The 23,758-nt window shown below is 37.4% G+C and overlaps 1 protein-coding gene across 1 annotated transcript in view; it reads right to left on the reverse strand.

Annotated features, from left to right (window-relative positions):
- Window positions 1-23,758, reverse strand: part of Spag16 (sperm associated antigen 16) — an 848,530-nt gene that overhangs the window by 346,274 nt on the left and 478,498 nt on the right. The window contains exon 14 of the mRNA XM_051154139.1: window positions 6,069-6,195. Coding sequence (XP_051010096.1) covers window positions 6,069-6,195 — 127 coding nt within the window. The remainder of the gene's footprint in view (window positions 1-6,068; window positions 6,196-23,758) is intronic.

Consider the following 23,758-nt stretch of genomic DNA (forward strand, 5'->3'; position numbering starts at 1 on the left):
CCAAGGACAATACAAGTAGTAAACATCAACCCCCTACTCTGATCTAGCCAATGGACAGGACATTGTGGAGAGCGGGGACTGACTCTGACATGAACTCTGATGCCCCATATTTGACCCCTTCCCCTTGGTGGGGAGGTCTGGTGACACTCAAAGAAAGAATAAGCAGGTTACCAAGATGAGACTTGATAGACTATGATCATATAGTGGCGGAGAAGGTCTCCCTTGGTCATAGACCTAGGGAAGGGGAATAGGGTGAAAGCAGGAGGGGGGGGGGGAGGGAGGAATGGGAGGATACATGTGATGGGATAACAATTGAGATGTCATCTGAATAAATTAATTAAATAACAAATATAGCCACAATTAATATAAATTATCTTGGGATATTCTAGCCAAGCAGATGAAAGACTTCTATAGTAAAAACTTTTAGACAATGAAGAAAACAAATTGAAGAAGATATCAGAAATGGCACTATCTCCATGCTCATGGATTGGTAGGATTAACATAGTAAAAATGATCATTCTACCAAAAGCAATCTACAGATACAATGAACAATTAATTCCTCACAGATCTTGAAAGGAAAGTTATCAGCTTCATTTGAAAAAACACACACACAGACACACACAGACACACACACACACACACACACACACACACACACACACACACACAAACACACCAGAATTGCTAAAATAAAACTGAACAATAGAAGCTCTGCAGTAGGTGTCACCATTCCTGATCTCAAGATATACTACAAAGCTTTAGTAATAAATATTGAATGGTTTGGGCACAAAAGCTGACACGTTGATCAAAAGAATTGAACTGAAGCTCCCAGGACATAAATCCACAGACCTATGGACACATGTTTTTTTATAAAGAAGCCAGAAATACACAGTGGAAAAGAGGACAGCATCTTCAAAAAATAGTGCTGGTCAAACTGGATGGCTACAAGTAGAAGAATCCAAATAGATTTATACATATTGTACTGCACAACACAAAACAACTCCACATGGATCAAAGACTTCAACATAAAGCATAAAGCAAATACACTGAATGGAATAGAAATGAAAGTAGGAAATAACCTTGAATATATTGGCAAAGGAAAAGACTTTCCAAAAAGAGCACTTTTAATACAGTTACTAATATCAACATTAATAAATGGGACCTCATGAAACTGAAAAGCTTTTGTAGGGCTACAGACACTGTATTTGGACAAAGTGGCAGCCAACAGAATGGGAAAAGATTTTTACCAGTTCCACATCCAGCAAAGGGCCAATATCTATAATATATACAGAGTTAAAAACAAAACCTAGATATTAAGAAGAAATATAATTTTAAAAATGAGGTACAGATCTAAACAGAATTCTCAATAAAAGAAAGTCAAAAGGCTGAGAAGCATGTAAAGAAATGTTCATCGTCCTTAGTCAGTTCAGAAATGCAAATCAAAACTACTTTGAGATTCCATCTTTTACCTGTAAGAATGGCTAACTTCAACAAAGCTCATGCCAGCTCATGCTCAAATACAGGGACTGGTAGGAGTGCAAACCTGTACAGCCACTGTGAAAAACAGAAGAGCACTTCCTGAGGAAAATGAGAATTGATCTACCTCAAACCTAGGTTTACCACTCTTGAGCATATACCCAAGGTATGCTCCATCCTTTCACAAGGACACTTCCTTAGCCATGTGCACTACTGCTCTAGTAACAATAGTCAGAAATCAGAAACAACCTAGATGTCCCTCGACAGAAGAATGAATAAAGAAAACACAGAAATTTACATAATGGAGTATTTCTCAGACATTCAAAAGAAATGAAATCATGAAATTCACAGGTAAATGGATGGAACTAGAAAAAAAAATCATCCTGAGTGAGGTAACCTAGACCCAGAAGGATCAATATGGCATGTGCTCCATTATATGTGGATGTTAGCCATTAATCCAATGATAACTAAGTTAGAATACGTAGGACCTCGAAGCTTAGGTATGTAGTAAAGGGTTTTATGGGAAGTGCAGGGACATATATCTCCCCGAGAAAGGGAAGTAGAGAAGATAGTTAATGGATGCATTGGGCGGGGCACTGGAAAAGGAGGATCAACTGGGAGGGCTGGTGAAGAGGAGGAAAATGGAAAGAATACAGTGAGAAGTAGCTAAAATTTACCACGTGAGGAGCAGAATGGAAACCTAATACTGTAGAATTGTTAAGTATATATGTGATGTGGATGAAATTGCCAAATAATAGAGGTTACAGAGCCATTTGTAGTCACCAAATGAAGCTTCTAGTATCAAGAGTGGGTTAAGTCTAATGGGGTAATAGCCAAAAGGATCTCATGGGAACCCCAAAACACCCAGGCTGTCACCAGGACTATAGATTACTCCCCACAAAAGATGGCAAAGCTCTAAAGCTGAAGGCAACACCTACACAATTCATTGAACATGGAAAAGTTGATCTGGTGCCTACATAAAGCCTTCACCCCTGTGTGCTAGCCTCTCTGGTACAAGAAGGTACTTTTCATGATAACAAAGGAGAAATTTAGATGCCAACCCAGCCACAAACCCTTGTATCAACAATGGTGCCTTGCTTGCAAGTATGCTAGTGCAACGATGGCACAAAGCTTGTGGAAGACGGCCCAACCCATAAGACGTAACCTATACTAAAACTGCTTGGGTGATCAAGAACCTCAGACTAGATAGTCTAGTGACCTAGAGTAAAACCAAATGCCACTGTTCCTAGAAAAAAAAGTCACAATGAAATGACTGCTAATGACATTCTGCTATGCTTATACATCAGTGCCTTGCTAGGCCTTCATCAGAGACATTTCCTTTAGCAGCAGATGAGAACAAAGGTAAAGGTCCACCGCCAAACAACCAATATGCAGAGAGTGAGGGGCCTCAGGGCACGCAGCTCTAAATGGGATTTCTTCACTACGTTCCTCCACGCAGGGCTCAGGAATACTAGGAAAAAGGAGGCAGAAAGACGACAAGAGCCGGAAGGAATGAGGACACACACACAAAAAAATAAGGCCCTCTAAATCAACAAGATTGGCAGCTATATGAACTCAGAGACTGAGACCACATGCGCAGGGCATGCAGGGGGTTGCAACAGATGACGCTGTAGAGGTGAAAGGAGCATGCACACATGCGGCCTCCCTAACCCAGAAGCAATCTCCAACTGATAACTATTTGCAAAGGAAAATTTAGTCTCATTGGGGGGAGGAGGTGAGCAAAGCTACTCTTAAGGGCTGGCTGCATGCCCAACAGTAGATGGCAGACTACAAACAACTCAGTGGCATCCTTGAAGATTCCTTGTCTGATAATAGTCAGTCAGAGTGCTTCCTTTTTTATTTATTTTTATTTATTTTATTAATATATGTTTCCTCTCTTTTTGTACCTTATAGTTCCATTGTATATATAGTATAGCTTCCAGTTTAGTGTTTTATGGGATTCTTGAGTGTATGAACCAGTGGATTCCTGTCTCTTGTGCTCATTTTCTTCTGTTTGTTTTGTCTAAGACCAATGAGTTAGTTTGTGTTGTATTAGTATATTTTATTTTATTATTATGTCTTAGGAATCTGAGTATTTCCCAATGAGAGACATAAAGGGGATGGATCCAGATGCGGGTAGGGAGGTGGGGAGAAACTGGGACAAGTAGAGGGAGGGGACATGCAATTAAGATATATTAAGTAGAAAAATACATTTTCCAAGAAAAAAAAGGAAAGAAAAAAGAAAAGGGATGATAAATACAATACAAGGAGAAGAGGTGACAGCTATGTGTCCCCAGACCTCTGCATACCTGAGCTCTGAGTCCTGTGACATCCTCTAAGAGTACACAGCTCTTGACTGTGGGGTCCAGCACTCTGGGGAGACTGAGGCTCAACGACGACAACCAGAGGGTCACACACAAATGGAACACACTAGGTTAGCTCCTTTGTGACTTCTTGGTTTCTCTGTGTCATAGGCACTCAGAGTGATGGATTTCTGCACTTCTGGATAAAGCTAAGTCAGGACCAGGTTGGCTCTGGACAAGTGCCACAATGAAGGCCACCAGGTGTCATCCAGGTTGTAAACTGGCCCAGTGAGGAACTATCAGGCACACTGACCATTGCCAGCCCTGCTTTGACGCAGGCCAGACTGCATCTGGGCTTTGGTTGTTCATATTGTGTCAATGAGACACATTCCTTGTCCTTACATGTACCAGTAGCCTTAATATTGTCACTGAGTTAGGGATGACAAAACAACCTCACTCATCTGTTTTAAACAGTCCTTTAACCTGCTCATGGATGGGGAGTTTTTCATGCTGATTTTTAAGGAAGGCATCACAATTTTTCATTAAACTTACTATATAATATATCATTTTCTGACAGGAAAACAAACTTAGCTCTCAATTTTAATAAAACAACTTTACTGTTTTATAACTTTGAGAAAAAAAAAAAAAGTCACGCAGCCCTGTAAAACAGCAGTTTGTGAGTTTCCAAAGTCTTTGCTCGTTTACGCTCTCTATCTGGTAATTATAAAGATTTATATCATGCCTCATCCCCCACAGAACTTAGCACAGATCCGCCTAGTGGGCTGGGAGATTGACTTCCAAGTCTCCACATTCATTATCTGTAATAATAAGATGCTATGGTAAGTTAATGATTTAAGACTAGTATATGTTTGACTGTGGGAAAGAAAGTTTAAAACTAATTTATGGGACTATAATCCACTGGGATTTTCTTATTTCATCAAAAATATTTTAGAGGTGCCACAAGCGTAATTGATCATATTGACGTGGCAAAAGTGAACTGTTACTACTTCTTTAATAGGAGAAGGAAGTCATTCATCTTGCTTTAAGTCCAGACCTTTTGTATACCCAGATAATTGATTGCTTATCAAGAACTTTACATATTTTAAGTAGTAAAAGACGAATAATACCAGGGAGGACACTGATGTTAGAAATCAAGCATTCTGACCTTTGTCAGTTCATCACTGAGTTCTTAACTATCACAGGGAGAAAAGAATTGACAACGCTGTTAACCTTTCAATACTTCATACTATCCAACTATAAATTCATATACGTTAAGTATTTCATGGATCATCTGAATCAAAACTAGTAATAATTCATATTGTACACACAAAACATGACATATAATTGTAAATTAACATATGTAATTTGAGCTTTAAATATGAGTGATATGTAGGAGAGAATTGTCATGCTTTATTTCTTAAATAATTTCAAAAATTGGAAACAAAGTCCCCAGAACTAGTGTGGCCTTGGTGAAACTACTGTTTGATTAGAATTGTCATTTTTATATGCAGAATTTGATTTCAATTTTTTTCTTAATGTTTTCATTTTATTTCACAATTTGAATGATCTAATTTTAATAATAAAAATTTTTCTAATTTATTGAGGAACTGGTAAGTAGGAACATTTTATCTTGGAATCAATTGGATTTCTTCATAGTTCTCATCAGACATTGTTAAAACAAATGTGAAAACATTCTTCAAATTTTGTAAATCTGTGTTTTAAAAAATTGTGTTTTACCTTCTTTTTTCTTTATTGCTGTTTTTTCTCTCTCTTGGGGAACAGTGAGATGGTCAGTGGGTGGGTCAAGCATGATGACCTGTGTTTCAGTCTGACATCACTGAAAACATGTCCTCTGACCCCCATGTACAAGCAATAGCATATTGCCACAGTCCCACAGACATATGCACACACACACACACACACACACACACACACGTACGCACACACACACAGACTAACACACAGAGATTCTCTCTCTCTCTCTCTCTCTCTCTCTCTCTCTCTCTCTCTCACACACACACACACACACACACACACACACAGACTCACACACAGAGATTCTCTCTCTCACTCACACACAAACACACACACACACAGATACATAAACAGACACACACAGAGACTCACACATACAGAGACTTACACACAGACATACAGACTCACACACTATAACAACTTACTTCAACCCTGCATTCCTTTAAATACTTTTAAAGTTGTACCCATTACCTAAGGAATGCCTACTGATGCTTAGCCTAATTAATTTGGGGAGAGGGCAGGTGATTTGCTTACTGTTCGTGCATCCCACACAGACAAGGTCTTGTCTGCAGAAGCGGTGAGAAGAGTGTTCGAGAAAGGAAAAAACTCGATGCTGTTCACAGAGTCCGTGTGGCCATATAAAGTATATCTGCACCGTTCACTGTGGAGAGGGAGCAAGGACAAAGAGTTCAGGACTGAGTGTCTAGATGCTTTTACTTCCGCTGCAATGCTAAGAAAAAAAATCAACCCCAAGGACAGAAAAGCAAAGTAACCAAAAATAGTAAACACATACAATATATATTATGTATAACATATTTAATATCTTATATAATACATACTAAAAACAGTATCTTAGGCATAGCGGCCCATACCTGTAATCTAATACTCTGAAGGAGGCTAGCAAGGCATTCCAGAATGGCATGCATTATAAAGTGAGACCGTCACAAACCGCCAAAAGAAAGGTTTTTGTTTGTTTGTTTGAGTTAAGTTTTTATTATAATTTATCCACACTACATCCTGTTTGTTATCCCCTCGCTCTTATTTTCCTGTTCCCCCCCTCCCTCCCTCTCCCACCCTACTTCCCTCCCCTAGACCTCTGACTCAGGGGGCTCCTCCCTCACCAGCTTGATCATAAGCACTTTTACCCACTGGAAAATTCTTATTGCTCCTATATTACTTATTTATGTCATGAAGTAAGTACATAAAAATTGGCTTCAATTTATATACTTAAAGAATGAGTTAAGAAAAGAAAACCTCCCACCAATCCCTAAGATCAAGTAAACTTTCTTAGGTCTCCATTTCTCTGTGTGTTGTCTCAGCCTTGCTTGCACATTACAATGACTGGCCACACTTTTGGAACGTCATCATCTCCAGTTTCAAGCCCTTTCAATTGATCCATGATGGATCCACGCATCGGCGTGTTAATGGCTCCTCTGGTAACTGTAATTTGCCTTTGGGGATGAGAATCTAAGCAAGTGTTTTTCAAAGTGCTTCATTCAGACTAGCAGTAGCAGTATCACTTGGGACCGCATCCAAAATGCAAATTCTCAGCCTCATCTCAAACCTATTGAATCAGAAACTCTGGAGTGACGCCCACCAATCTGTTTTAGCAAACACTCCAGGGAATTCAGATGCATGCTGAAGTTTGAGGGCCATTGATCTAAAACACAGGAAATGAGCGAGAAGTAGAGGCCACGCTATCTTCAGCCTTGGCCATTTTATGGACGGACTGTCCCTTAAATCAGGGCACATACTGGGCAGAAGCACCTTCGTCTGTAGTGGCAGATCATTTAAAAGCAATGCTACTCATAAACCCATTTTAAAAATAGAGAAAGCAGAATCAGTAAATTAAAAGGCTCAGAATAGAGGGGTCAGCACAAATACATCACTAACAGGAGCATCAACCAGTTGATCTCTGTGCATCGCCTCTCTGGCTTTGCTGTGCCTCGTGCGATCATACGGTGTGGTGAGCAACACTACACCAGATGCAGAAGGCTGGATTCCATCCTGACCTGACAAGAACCAGCAGGGGAAAGGGTTCTCTCTGTGTGGCAGATATACTATTCAGACAGAGGAAATGACTTAACACCATGTACTCATGTTCAACACATTTCCACCATGAGAGTCTTTGATCAAGTGGGCAAATATGAAATAGAAGGAGAGAGCTCATGAAGCCCAGTGTCTTGGAGATGTTAGGAATGTTTTTTTCCTCACTTGCAAATTTATTTTAAGATACCAAAAATATTAAGGTTTATTTGAATTTGAATATAGATTCATACTACTCTCCCTTTAAATATTAAGAGAAGTATTTTAGTAGCATATCAGTAAAATGTAATAAAGTTATTAAACAAATTAAGGTTATTCAGTGTTAATTTATCTTAACATTTAGAAGATTGGCTAATAATATTCCTAGTGATTTGGCTATTTGTATTTGGGAAACTTGAAGTAGACATCTTTCCTACCTTGTTGGATCTAAATTCTCTATCTATCATATGTCATCTCTATTAACTTAAAACATCCATCTTGATCTAAGAACATCTTAACCCCTAACCTACTAAGCTTAATTGACCAACTAAACTATCTGGTCTTCAAGCCCATCGGAGACTTGAGAAGGGATAAAACTTAAATACTTGAGTGAACCCGGAGTTCAGGTTAGCAGCTTCCAAAATTAAAAATTAATGAAGACAGTTATTGTTGAGAGAAGATCTCAATAATATTTTTTAATGTTTTCCTGTTTATTTTGTGGTTCTGGGAATTAAATGTAGGGTCTCCTGAACACTTACTAAGTGCTGTATCATTGCGTTATATAGCCTTAGTCTGTTGGCTCATAATGTTTTTATGATTAAAGTTGAAATATCAATATGTACTGGTGTCTATGCCACAGCCTGTGAATTAACTTCTTACTTTTATAAATAACATTTTATAAATGGGTTAACTTGCTTGGACATTGGAACACGTTCAACTGCAGTAACAGGTGTTAGTAGTTACAGCAAAGATTACATGACTCATGAACCTAAAACACTTACTACTAAATCTTGTTCTATAGGAAACATGTACTGCAGCTGGGCGGTAGTGGCACCCGCCTTTAATCCCAGCACTCAGGAAGCAGAGGCAGTCCGATTGCTCTGAATTTGAGGCCAGCCTGGTCTACAAAGTTAGTCCAGGACAACCAAGGATACACAGAGAAGCCCTGTCTCAAAAAAACCATAAAAAACAAACAAAAAAACAAAACAAAACAAAAAAAGAAATATGTATTGCATCGCCTGTGAGATGGACCCATGTATTTGGACATTTATACTTATGCTTCAGTCTTACAGTACTGGACTTCTTTCATTCTTAAAATTCATAGTACATTTTTTCTTTCTTAAATGAGTTATTTTTATAAAAACTTAACTGCTATTTACTAATGATTTGAAATGCATGAGTACAAAATTTTTCTTTGAAATTTCACAGTATAATCCCATTTCTTGAAGTATACAACTTTAAATATTGTTCTACTTACAGCTCTAGGGAGAGATAGGATAGTGAGGCGGGTACAGGATGAGAAAGTGAAAAACAAAGGTTGATTATAAAAGATAGAAGAGAGCAAATATACAATTTAAATTACAGTTTAATCATAAAACAGATATAATTAAAAGACTGGATTAAAGTCAAATAAATATCTTTTCAATATAAGACATTACTATTTTTATTTACTTTCAGTATTAAAAGTTTTACTAACGTGTGTGTGTGTGTGTGTGTGTGTGTGTGTGTGTTTCCACCATGATACATATACAGTGATAGAGGTCATCCCTGTGGATTCAGTACTTTCTTTCTATCTCACATGTGTTCTGAAGGTGGATCTCAGGCCACTGAGTGTGTAAGTATCTCTACCCACTGAGCCATATTGCCAGACTCAGATATTACTTTTAAGAATAACACATATGCTGGACAAGGAAGACAGCGAGAGGAAAGCCTGAGTGGACAGGGAAAAGCCCAGGAGGACTCAAACTTACATACACAACTAGAGTCAACTTAGGAATGCTGCAAGTGAGAGAAATAGTCTTCATCAGGAGAAGCACACCTGGGTTAGCCAATAGCAAATGGCTATCCTGAAAACATACATACAAGTAAACAAAAAATATATGTATATAAAATAATATATATACATATATATGCATTAATAACAATTAGAGAAAAAAGCGGCCATGAATTTGAAAATGGGTGGGACAGAATATGTGGGAGGGTTTATAGAGATTAAACAGAGGGTAGAGATGCAATTATAATTTGTATAAAATATTATAATATCAAAAATAAAATATAGTAATAATAATCTTAAAAAATACATCCAAAAATTAAAAATTAATTAACTCATTTTAGAATCATTTTCATTTCTGTAAGGAGGATGAACATAAAAGATATTCTTATTTCCTCCCATCTGCTTTATACACTCTCATTCCATTGGTAAGGTCTGAGGCAAAGTCATCACACCTCCCTCCCCCACAGCCAACGGCAATAAAGATGTTCTTGAGTGCACAACAGCACTCAACAAGCATAAGAGACTCAAAGATTAATGTGCATGATATCATAAGACTGGTCAGCTAATATTCCTTTTCTTAGTCAAGGAAAGGTGTCCTCCCAAAATTATTTTTTCTTAATTTTATATTTTTGGAAACACCGTTTTCGTTCCGCTTTGTTTCATTTGCCCTACTTTCATTTTGTTGGTCAGTATTCATTTTATTCTATCTGTGTGCTTTGTTCAGGGTGAGAAATCAATCAAGAGCTTCATTTTTCATTTCAGTCATTTCTCAATATTCTTCATTTGTCTGAGTTCTTGTTTTGTTATCTCAGGAATTTCTTTCTTTTGTTTTTTGTTTTGTTTTGTTTCCAAGGCAAGGTTTTTCTCTGTAGCCTTTGCTGTCCTGGACTCACTTTGTAGATCAAGTTGGCCTCAAACCCACAGTGATCTACCTGCTTGGGCTCCCTGAGTGCTGGGATTAAAGGCATAAGCCACCATGCACAGTTAGGAATTTTTATGTACTATGTTCTCCACTGTAATTGGCATGTAACTTATTTTTCAATTTTTGTAGTTCTTCATTGGCACTGGATTTAGTTCTGTATGTTTTTTATTTGTTTTCATATGGGAGTACCTACATGCTAAATATTATTGACACATGAAAGACATTCAGACTTCTTGGCTGCAGGAAGGACAATCTCCTAAGTCTATTCAGAATTACTGTGTTCCCTAAGCATCTCTCCAAGTTTATTACTGAGTTGATCACTGACATTCTTTCTATTTTTGTGCTTTAAAATATAGTATATGGGGCTTGTTGCAAAGCTTCTCAGGTCATGGGCTCTACAGTAACTGTAAATGCTCCTGACCCTGAGAGCCATCAATCTGTCTATGTCAGTCTCCTTTACCTCTTTTATGGAACAATAAAAATGATTTCCTAAGATTCAGATTTCCAACCATGACAGAGAAGAAATACAGCAATTCTCTTGCAACAAAATAAAGATATAATACAACATATATTTTATATTTAAGGCATTTATTTTTCTACAAATTAAACACAGTACACCATGGTCGTACACTTGAGAGAAAGGGGGAAATCTCGGTTGTCCACTATTTGATGACCATGACTTTACACTTAGAAGTAGAATATCCCAGGAGTGTGTGTAGTGAGATTACTCCCTAGTATGAGTTCCCTGGAACTTGCAGAATTCTATGAAAAAAGGAGCCAAGGCACCACTACGAGTTGTTCATAAGGGTCTAGATGGAATTTCCTCAGACTCTGATATGGCAAGGTCTGGAGGGCATGTCTGCTCTTCCCTCAGCAGCAGCACAATGACACCATGGATGGGAGACCACCAGGAGGATGTAAAGTCTAATTTTATCCAGAGTGACATTACCTTACTGAATACCGAAGCCGTTCACATGGAACTCCAGAGAGGCTCTACCATAGAATCAGATACTGTATTCATGAATTAAGCTCAATACTACAGATATAACTTGTATTGCCAAAAATAAGACCAAATATGAAAGGGAACTAACAAGAACAGAACCCTGCCTTACATATGAAAACTGCATATATATATCTGATTCACATTCATGAGGAGTATACAGTGTATGCAAAATTTTCTATGTGTATGAAGATATAGAAAAATATGAACCATAATCAAGAAAACAAAATTTAAGTGGTGAATTAAATAGACCCTAAATTAACTGTTGAAAATTAACAACTATGAAAAATATTACAAGAATGTCCCTGTATGTAAAAGAGTATGTAGTTATAATATATTAGAAATATGTCTCTTAAGATAAGTGAAAATGATAAAACAAGGGCTTGTGTATAGTGAGATAAGTTTATAAAATAAAAAATGATGACATGAATAAAATATCTATTTAGATATTGAAAAAAATTTTAAAATGTAGTTTTAGTTATCAGTTGAAAAATATCAGAAGGTATATCATATATGTACTTGAATTTCCAGAGAAGGGTAGAGTGTTAAGAAACATTTCCAAAATTGCTCAAATTACTTCCAATTTAAAGAAAAATATCATAGTTCTGATTCAACAAAAATTTAAAAATCCAATAACAGACAAAATGCACACAGCGTATCATAGTCAAAATGTCAAAGTAAGACCTAAAACAAATAAACAATAACAACAACTCTAAAAGTTGTCATAGTTTTAAAATAAATAAGATCATGCAAGAGAACATGGCTCCAAATGGCAGCTGACTTCTCACTGGAAATAAACCAGGAAGAATTATATTTTCAAAAGTGCTGGATTTAGAGATGCAGCTAAAAATACCATTATTTATGAGGATGAAACAAAATTTCAGATCAATGAAAACTGAAAAAAAGAATTGATCGCCTGGAAATCGTTTCTGCAAGACATACTGAATTGAAGTTATTCATACTGAATGAAAATGGTACCAGGCAGAAACGTTAGTGTATAAAAAGAACAAAAGCATCTGAGACGATCAATACCTGAGCAAACAAAAATGCCATTTCCTAATTTTGATAACAGACTGCTGGAAATATAACAAAAATATACAGAAGTAAAACATAAGGTTTTTCATAACAAGAACAATTCAAACTATAAGAATTACACTCTAACATCAAAATACTTTGTATATAGAAAAGTTGTCTTAACTTAAAGTAAGATTTCCCCTCCTTATGACTGAGCAGAACACAGACATCTATGCTTTTCACTTTTACCAGATGTGAGGTTCTGATGAGTGCTCAAGGTGCATTAATGTATGAATATAAGATATGAATTAGAGTGCAGATTAATGTTGTGGTTACTTAGCAAAATAATAATGGGTTTACATGTGAGGCTATTAATGGCATATGTGTGTGTGCGTGTGTGTGTATTTTCCAGTTAAAATATAGTGTGAATGTGTGTATATATTTTTTTCCAGTTAAAATATGGTTTGGAATATACTTGCCATATAAGACTACCCCTTTCCAATGCACACCCTGTGCAGCTGACTTGGGCATGTGTCCATTTGCAGGCATGGCACAGCCAGCCAGTGCCAGCCTACACTGCTCCTTTATAAGGCATACTCAATCAGAAGACATGCAGCCCTCAGAGTAGAATTGGCGAGTTCTGGTGGAGAGCCAATCCACGCTCACGTTCTCCTCCTCAAGGTACAGGAAGATGTGTGCAGCTTGCTCCTCCCTGCTTTACACTCCCTGCACAGAGCTGGGAATCAGCCATGGCACGCCTCACTATATTTGTTGGATGAATGAAGCAAAGGGGCACGAGGTTCAGGTAAGTACCAGGCATATAAGATGACCCCTGACTTTGGCACGTATTTTTCATGGTTTAAATGTCTCCTTATATGCTGAAGAATGTGGTATGTTACAATTATTTTTATAAAACTGTGTTTGTTTCTTCTTTTAGCTTCTTAACCCATCTATCACACAAATAAGTGAGACTCTTATTATACAAGGCTTCCCAACACAACCTGAGCATAAGTCTGTTCTTAACCCTCTATGCTGCTATTTTGTGGCACTCTCAGCAAACATCTGTACTTTGTAGCTTTCCTTGTCTCCAGCTCCTTCCTTAGACCTCTACTCATGGCTGAATCAATCCTCCTGGACCCTGCTACTTCATCTCCTAATTTCTCCTCTGGCTGAAGGAAGTCCATCCCTTTTTTCTTCCCTGCTCATCAAGTGTCTGTAAGGTGCTTTAATGACATATCAGAGGGACAATTGGGGAGCAGAATTTATACATTTACTGTCTTTGTCTCTCTGTCTCTCTCTCTCTGTCTCTGCCTGTCTCTCTCTCTCTCTCTCTCTCTCTCTCTCTCTCTCTCTCTCTCTCTCTCTCTCTGTCTCTCTCTCTCTCTCTCTCTCTCTCTCTCACACACACACACACACATATCCTCTTCCAAATATAAGACAGCAATGTAGAAAAGGGTAGGAACAATTACAAGCATCAGAAGTTGCTGAACAGTGGGTCAAATAGTGTCTTCTGACTGCGACAGAAGCACTATACTCATAAGCTCACAGCCACTGTGGTTGCCTGCATAAGATCTGCACAAGGTCAACCTGTAAAATTCCAGGAAGAATGAATGAGGGTTTAATGCATCTTCACACCTAGGGAAGGAGCTGCTGACAACTGGTGACTACTGGAGGAGGAAGAACTGGTTTTCATTAAGGGTGTAGTGCCAGGAAGCCCACCCATGTTCCAATGAATGGCCCCACACCCATTCTTATATTGACAGCACTGAGTATACTCAGTGGGGTCATTTACATACAAAACCAAAACAGAGGTCATGAAAGTAGCCGTGGGTGGGAGGGGGGATACAAGGAAGGAGGGAGGGAGGGAAGTATGTTAGGGTGTTGAATATAATAAAAATGCAGTTTTTGCATAAAAAATAATAAACTGTTACAGTTTTTTAAATTGTGTTTTGAATTAACATAGACATATTTATTCAAGTTTATGTGTGCAACAATATGTTACGAGGCATACAATATACATATATCTTATATATATATTATATATATATACACATATACACACACACACACACACACACACACACACACACTCACACTCACACACTCACACATTGATATATCTCCCATGCTGTCAACTATGTCTATTTGCAACCTTTTGGTCTGTTTTAGAAAAATGTTATACTATTAAAATATATTTTATTATAATATTAGTTAATAAATTCATATACAGAAAGAACATGTATATACAGAAAGAATGTGTAATTTGGTAAATTGTGCCCTGACACATTAAATTCACTGATAGTAAAATATGGTACACATTCATAGTTGTTGTTTGTCTTTTATTTTTAAACTCACTTTAGTTATTTGGGAATGCACACATTTCTGTTGTCAAGGAATAGACAACAGCTGTTCATTGATTAAAGTTCATATGTTTTCCCAAAGCAAATGGAAAAGATAGGTCTTTTACAGAGCTCAAGGAAGGAAAGAACAGAGGGAATCTGGAGATGTCACTGGCTGAGGCAGAGAGCATCCCGGGTGGGCAGCTGGAGGAACAGACTTGAGCGAGACGAATTAGCTGCCAGAGACGGAGGAGGGTCCATTCAGAATCCCTTCCCAAGGTGAAAACGGACAAATGTGATGGAGCATGACAGTACAGGAAGAGTAAAAATGACTCCTACATTTCCATAGGAGCAACAACACTGGAGTCTCATAGTTCTCTCTTTGTCTCTCTGCTGTTTTCCTATCAGTTTGTACGAAGAAGTTAGTTTTCAAGCAAAGCTGTCTCTTTTTAGAAATTCATTTATATTATTCCCCTTTGTTCATTTTGTGGGGCACAGAGATACCACAGTTTGCACATGGAGGCCACATGTGTGGACTTACTTCCTCTAAGGTTCTGGGATTGGAACTGAGATACTTCAGCTCAGCAGCATGCATGTTAATCGACTGAGACATCTCGGGTACCCACAATAGCTATTTCTTAACTTACTTCCCATGTATTTATCTTTTATTTCCCTTTATCTCTATTTTATGTCCTTATGTCTTTGATTTGACTTTTATTATTTTGGTAACTTTCAACTTCTAATTAATTGCAAAAATAAATTCATGAATATATCTACTATTTCAGCTCAAACATTCTTCCTTTAGAGTGCATTTTTCTTATATAAGCCCAATCTAAGAGAAAGTCAGTCTAACATACAAATGCCTTAAGTGAGGGGCTTTATTTTATGCTTTTTAACATAATTAGTGTTTAATTTAAAATGATACCTTCAAAAATCTCAGGCTTAAGTGTATATGCAAATTTTTAAAATGTGCTTAATGGCATTACACAACACTAAAAGAAAGCTGGGCGTCAAAATACTTTTTAAAAGACCTGAAGAAGAGGTTGCGCATTTATTCCTCTTTTGAAAGTGTAAGGTGGGGCCATTAGGGTGAGGATCCCTACAGGAAATGCTGTAACGCATAGCTGGAAAAAAACAGGCTTATGACGACCACCTAATGCTTAGAGACTGTGTAAGAAATAAACCCATGCACATCATCCTTGTCTTGTCATTTGATCTGCAATGTTAATGGAGAAGGGGGAACCCACGAGCGCCATCTTTTGGTTCTCTAACATTTTTACCATACCTCCCGGAAGAAAAGCATCTGGAATACCTACCCCTCTCCTCAAATCAACTGACGTGCAGAAACATAGCGCTTTCCTCTATCTATAAAGAATATGCAGGAAGTCCCAGGTCCCATCAACTTTCACATTGAAATCAAAATAGGAGAGGCAGAGCCCTGGAGAGGAAAAGTAAGTCTCCACTTGAGATTTTACACACCGTTTCATAGTAAATCAGTGTGTCCCACAAATGTCCTCAACATATCCAACATCTCCCACCTCTGACGATGGAGATTTGACACAGGCACATCTTCTCCATTTTCTCTGAAGCCACCCTTGAATAAATCGATCTTTCCTACCAGGCACTCTTTTCTGATTTTCATGAGGTGAAACAAAAGTTCTATTAACAAAATGAAGTACTGGAATTAGTACTTCATGTCACTTAGTAAGTCATGATATTGTACTGTGTTTTATGTAATTTAATATAAATAATAACATTTATCATAGGTTTTTTAAAAATAAAGATTCCTTGTGAATATATATATCATAAACATAAGATAAACATAAACATAAGATAAATGGCTAAAAGTCCCCACACTGTGATTCATACATCCAAGGCCAGTGAGGGATTTCCCACATCTTCTAGCTTATGTACAAAACTTTATTTTAAAGCTATTTTTAAACCTCTTAGAATTCTGCATATTACTGGGATAAATTAAAGTGATTTCTACATTTTTTTTTTACTTCAAAATCAAGACCATTTATTTAGTGAAAGTACTTTGCATTAGATGAACAATTATGTAAAATATGTGATCACAGGAAACAAATATCTCTATTTGTAAATATGGAATTCAATTGACTGTTTAATGAAGATGTTGACATCTAAATAAAATTTACTACAGAGTGTACTGCAACACCATAGACAAATGATCTTAGAGCATCACTCAGGCAAGATCTTAGTAAAACTCTAAATAGCAAGCGTATAAAGGTAACATCTTTCTATGGCCATAAATCTGCATTTACACCAAAGACTGTTTTCCAATAGGCTCAAATCCGGTGAGATCTCTGTATTCAGTGGTTTAGGTTATCTAGAGACAATTCAATCTATATCAAAAGGGAGGCAAAAGTGTACGTTATCTGATATGCTAGAATTGTATTTACTGTGACAAACGACCTGGCATTATAACATTAAAAAGTGGAAAGTTTAGTCTTGTCTCAAGGTTTCATTTCACCCTAAAAGCTCATTGTATTGCCTTAGACCCTGACGTGAGGATGACTATCATGGAGGAAGGGAGAGGCATATAGGAAAAGAGGTCATTCATTCAAGACAGTCAGGAAGCACGGGGGTGGGGGGGGGAGGCATCGGGGCTGCAAGGACTGAGGTAGTGTGCCTTTTCTTTTTCCCTTTATTTTATTTGATTTGAGTCCCCAGATCACAGGATAATGCTGTCTACACCCAGGGCAAATTGTTTCCCAAGGTTAATTGTCTGTGGAATGCTGTAACCCTTTACTACAACTCATGTTGTGGTGACCCCCAACCATAAAATTATTTTCATTGTTTATTCACTGCTACTGTTATGAATTGTAGTATAAATATCTGGGTTTTTTTTTTGGATGGTCGTAAGTGACTCCTGTGAAGGGGTCCTTTGACCCCAGAGGGGTTGAGAACCGATGTCTTAGATGCTTCTTTATTCAACAAAGTTGACAAGATTAACCATTACATATGTCTAAAGTATGTCATTTTGTATAAGAGATTTAAGGGCCTTGAGATTTCTGTACGAAAGTAGAGATGAGAGTCTGGTGGGGATAAAGATTTCAGAGTAGCACACACTGATAACAGTAGGGAAAAATGGAAGCATAAAATTGGAAAAATAGAAGATTAAAAAAAATCAAAATGGCAATTCATGGCAAGGTAATATAAAGTCCAAGGCAAGTAACTTTATAACAATTTGTCTATTTACACTGTAGTTTATGATCACATTTCTCGCTTACTGTTCTAAACAACTGACACACAAGGTCACCAAGTTAAACCAGCCTTCATTACTTATGACTCCATATTTGCAAGTTTCATGACTTGTTAAAATTTCTTCATATAGCAAAGATTTTCTATTTGATCAAACTCCAGTCAAAGTCACCTGAGCACTCTTCAAAAGTAGTTTCTAATTTGGCCTATGAAACTGTCATCAGGAATATGGTTCCACTCACTTTCTTTTGCCAACACAAAAGAACTTAAATACTAATGTAGTTTGCAGGAGCTCAAGGCTTTCCTAGATGGCCTTAACCCTCAGAGCTGTGAGAGTGTACTCTTCATTCAAGGCAAACTTGATAAGCACCTGACCCCACCCTTCCTGAGAGTTTACCAAAAAGAGCTTATAATTCTCAGTACTACACACACACACACACACACACACACACACACACACACACACACACACACACACACCATTATCCTTTTTCCATTTCCTAATACTCTCTTGAAAATGTCTAAATAAAACATAGAAGAGTTCAGTTCCAGGAGGACCAGGGTCTTTCTGATAACAGTGTACTACTGATTGTTACCTTAATGAGTGTCCAGCTGTACTTATCTTTGACAGGGAATTAACTCCCAAATCAATATCTGTGGTACTTCTGTGGTCATTTAAAGGCATGGACATGAATAGTGAAAAATTTGTTTCAATCTGTGGTCAAACTAGGCAAATCTCTCTCTGCCTTCTTGTCCTGGTTCTCACTGTTTTTTCTTTTAGTAGCTTATTTTTGTACCAAGTTTTTTCACCTGTTCACACTTTTTCGTCTGTGATTTCACTATTTAGAAGGACCACAGAGAGAAGATGAGACGCTACAAAGGCAAGGATGTCACATGTGAGATATAATGCTGCTGTGTGGGGTTCACGTCAACAAGTCAGTAATAGTGATTAAATAAGGTGCATTTAAATACAAATGTACAAAAAAGCACGAGTGCATCGATTGGTTAATAAATCAGCTGATGGGAAACTAAGCCTCATTTCTCTTTGAAGTCATAAGTTATATTTACTAATCCAGTGCTTTTAACTTCAATTACATAAATTAGCTGCGCTTATAATATCTTTAATTTACAGAAAAGAACAAGGCAGAACAACAGTCAGTATTACACCTATCCTGGGTACTGGAGGCAGTACTTTATCCCAAACAGTTGTTTTAAGACCATATACTTTATGCCCCTATCAAGAAATCATCACTGCCAACTTGGGGCCTTCTGTCATGAGCAGTTGATGAAATTATACTATATTGACAGAAAAAGGCACATCTCCTAGAGATGACCTAAGTAAGTGTTCAGCATTAGAAATAGTTCAGCGGGGAGGGAGGAATGGGAGGCTACAAGGGATGGGATAACAATTGAGATGTAATATGAATAAATTAATAAAATATATTAAAAAAGAAATAGTTCAGTACTTCTAGGTAAAGAATTAATTTACTTTACCCCAACCTCTACAATATATAATAAACTAATATCTAACAATTAGAAAACGGTTTTAAATTTAAATAAAGTGGTGACTGGCTTGATCTACAGAAGTGTGTTCAGGGTCAAAGGACACTGCATACTTTCTTCCTGATTCTGCCTTCAATGACCTCACATTGGTACACTGAGATTTAACACAGTGGAGGTATTTGCTAGAAGGGTCAGCAGATGCACCAAATTAGAACTTTTATCTTCTAAAGCTAAAAAGTAGAGTTCAGTGTCATGAGGAAACTGATTCCTTTCATGTATTGCCTTAACTATGATGCCCAAATACCTGGTAAGCATTATTTCATAAAGTTGTTTCTATATCAAATTAGCATTCAAATCAATAATGAAAGTAAACAAGATGCTTCCTTGACAACTTGGGAGGGCCACACCCAGTCCCCCAAGGGCCAGGACAGAATCAAACAGAAGGAATAGGAGTCTGTCCTCTGTTCCAGGCTGTCCATCACATGCCAGAATTTCTGACTCTCACAGCTTTGGTCTTGGACCAGGACTTCCAGCAATGATTCTCAGGTTCTTGGCACTGGGGTTTGTATTTGAAGGCCATCACAAGCTTTCCTGGGTCTGCGGCTTACACACAGGCCACTGAACAACTTCTGAGCGTCTATGATCACATGGTTCTATCTACATAACATTTCTATCTCTTTATATCTATAGACATCCTGTTGTTTTTGCTTCTCTGGAGAAACCCAATATACTCTGTTTTCTTAGAATTTATTTCCTTTGTATTTATACTACTTAAAGGGAAAAAAAATCATATGATAATACTTATCATGTTATGTTGATGTTAATGTGTTTTTGTCTTTCTTATTTTATTTACTTTGTCTTTTCCTTTTAGTTCAAACTAATTCATAAGAGGATATAACTATGTTACGCTATTATTAGTGATGAAATAGCAAACTATTAGCTTTTTGATGACACGCAAACACTCTCAGGGCTTATTGTTAGTCGCCATCTGAAGCAAATGGATGTGTACATGCCCAATATCCCGTAGTTTATACTGGTGTAAAAAAGCTACTGTAAAGGACAAAAAGAGCCGGAAGTAACATGGCACATTGCCTGGCTGATTCTAACGGTCTGAGTTTTTAAATATTGATGGACTTAGTACATTGGCTACTTGTGCTTTGGAATCTGTCTTGTGCTGTGCAACTAGGAATGGCATCCTTCATGTATCTGAACCTGAGGAAGGACCACTGAAGGCTGACACCACCTGTCCTCTTTTCCACATGTACAGATTTAGAGCAATTTAAAAAGAACAGAAAAAAAACTCCAGCTTTGGTTCTAAAAAAAAATCCAAGATTTTAATCCACCAAAAACCACTTATTGTTTTGCTCTTTAAATCACACATATAGGTCTACAAGGGTTGTTTTAAGCATATCTTACATATTTTTCTAATTGGTAGCTGCAAAGATTAAGGTCAGAGCCCCTAAGTTTAGTTCTTAGTCCCCATGTTGCTGGTTTGCAAATGCCTGTAACTCTAGCTCCAGCGAATCAGATGTGTCTGGCCTCTGTGAGCATCTACACACACACACACACACACACACACACACACACACACACACACACACACACACACACCTATAGTTAAGAACCATAATATTAAATCTTTAAAATTAAAAAAAAGGTTTAAAGGAAGACTACTGCAAGCTTGACGGACTGAATTCAATCCCCAGGTCCCATATGGTAGAAGGAGAAAACTGACTCTTGCACATTGTCCTCTTACCTGCACATACAGGTACAAAATACAATACATAAATTATACAATAAATAAAGGTAATAAAATGTTAGCAATTGCTAATAAACACTGTAAGTTTAAAAATAAGATACTTTGCCAAAATTCTAAAATAATACATTATATCTGTCATTTAATCTCTCTTTTACCAAGTATTTTACTGTACTGCTCCTACAGAGCCACATTCTTAGATAGAATCAATGAATGTCCTACCCTTTCATAGCAGTTCTTTGAAGGAGAGCTGAGTCTAAAAGCATGTAAATTCTCCAGCCACAGTAGGTTGACTATGGAGAACCGAGAGCTGAGCAAACAGCATGGGGGAAAGGCGTGGCTAAAATAAGAATGATTGGATAATCCCAAACTTGGATTCCTAGAGAAGAGATACTTCATCCCAGGTGTCCCAGGTGTATCCTCATGCTCTGAGCTTCCACTGCAAATGGAGGTGACAGCGTGAACAAAGCCAGAGCATTCATTGACTTGTCACAGTCCTTATTTCATCCGTCCCAGCACCAGTGAAGTCAGACGGTGATTTTCTTCAATCTATTTTCTTGTTTTTGCCTGTCCTGCTTCAAGCTCACTTAATAAAGACTTCAGCATTATATGCCACAGCCCATGAATAAATTTAAAGGTAGCCCTAAGAAAACATTCAACCTACTGATCTTCATAATCTCTAAAGAAAGATCATTATTTTCCAACCCTCAAACCCAGTGTCCTCTCTTTCATATTTTAAGTTAAGATACTAAGTCCTTTGTCTTAAAATAAACTTACTGATATTTAATCATTTTCTTTACAGCTGCATAGTATTCTATACTGTATATGTAAAATGTTTTCACTCTCCACTCATTAGCTGAAAGACATGTGGGTTGTTTCCATTTCCTAGCAATTGTGAATATGGCTGATACCTAAGTGTACATATGTTCACAAAAGTGAAAGTCTGAGGGCTGAGGATATAGAACACAGATGGTTATGATCAAGGTCCCAGACCAACCCCCAGTAAAAAAAAGTATGATGGGGAATAGGGAAAGACATGAGGAGGGAGAGTACCAGATCAATTAAAAGACAATAATTACAGGAACCACAGAAATGGCTAGTGTTTAAATTTAATTTGTTTCATAAGGTCTTGCCTTTGGCTCAATTCTTATTCTTAGACTAGAAACCCCTTTAAAGGTATTAATTGGTGAGTCCTTTGTGGCCACCCTTGATGTTATCAGTCTGAAGGTTCTGTCTTCGCAGTGTGTAGTTGTAAAATGCCCACAATAGTGAGCTTGCTTAAATACTTGAATGAGGATGAACCACTGTCAAAGATAATATAAGGAACTGGTAGAGGCCTGCCAGGGAACTTCAGCATTGTCAAGTATATAACAATCTTCTTGACTGTATTTCTTCTGTTTCTGCTGCCATGGTCTATCAGAAATGACTTTTTGAAAATCATATAGACCTTTTCTGCTTTACAAACATATATTGTTTGTCTTCCTGGCTCTGGATTACTCACAATATTTTCTTTTTTTTTTTTACATATACATTTATCTTATTAAACACATATATACAATAGATTACCTATAGCAAGAAGAACCATGACACAATAAGGAATTATATAAAAGTTACATTCTTAGTGTTTTGGCTATTTGTATTTGACAGCCTTGAAGAAAACATCTTTCCTATCTTAGTACATGGGTATTTCTGAATGTAAATCAATCTCCACCACATATTGTCATTATCAACTTAAAAACACCTAGCTAGACTAAAAACATCTTAACTCCTAAACAACTAAGCTTCATTGTAAAACTAAGCTACCTGGTCTTCAACTCCATCAGAGACTTGCAAAGGAATAAACTTGATTACCTGAGTATGCCAGGAGTGCAGATTAGTAGCTTTCCAAATAAGAAGGTGACAGAGACAGTTTTCTACCTGAATAGTCACCCAATACTCTCTAAGATGGTGGAGCATCTTCTTCAGCCTTCTGGCCCAATATATCTGACAGATATATTTGTGAGGCAGGAACTATTGAGGACTTGCTTACCCTTTCTTGGCAGAATTTGGCTGTCGACTCTGCCTGCATCCAAGCTTGCCCTTTATTAGGCAGAATTCTGTCTATGGCAGAAATAATGACCTTTTGCCCAGTGGCTTGTTTGCCACATTTGAGGCCCTCTCCATAAGGAGGTTCTTTGATGCTCATCATCCTCTTTGAGATAGGCTGGGTGTTGTCAGGAGTTAACCTACCTCATTGTCAGTGAATCTTTAAAATAATAAAAATATTTTAAATGCCATATTCTACATGTCTCTGAGGTTTTTGAAGACCTTATCTATCTTAACGTATCTTTCTATAGAATCATATCTATCTGCTGTACCTAAGATGTATATTCTTGTGATAAACAGCAAGTAGCCAAGAAGAGACTTGATACCCTATGAGAATATATAGGGGGACATAATCCCCCTCAGGA

The sequence above is a fragment of the Acomys russatus genome, chromosome 12, assembly GCF_903995435.1.
Source record: "Acomys russatus chromosome 12, mAcoRus1.1, whole genome shotgun sequence".
Classification (NCBI taxonomy): domain Eukaryota; kingdom Metazoa; phylum Chordata; class Mammalia; order Rodentia; family Muridae; genus Acomys; species Acomys russatus.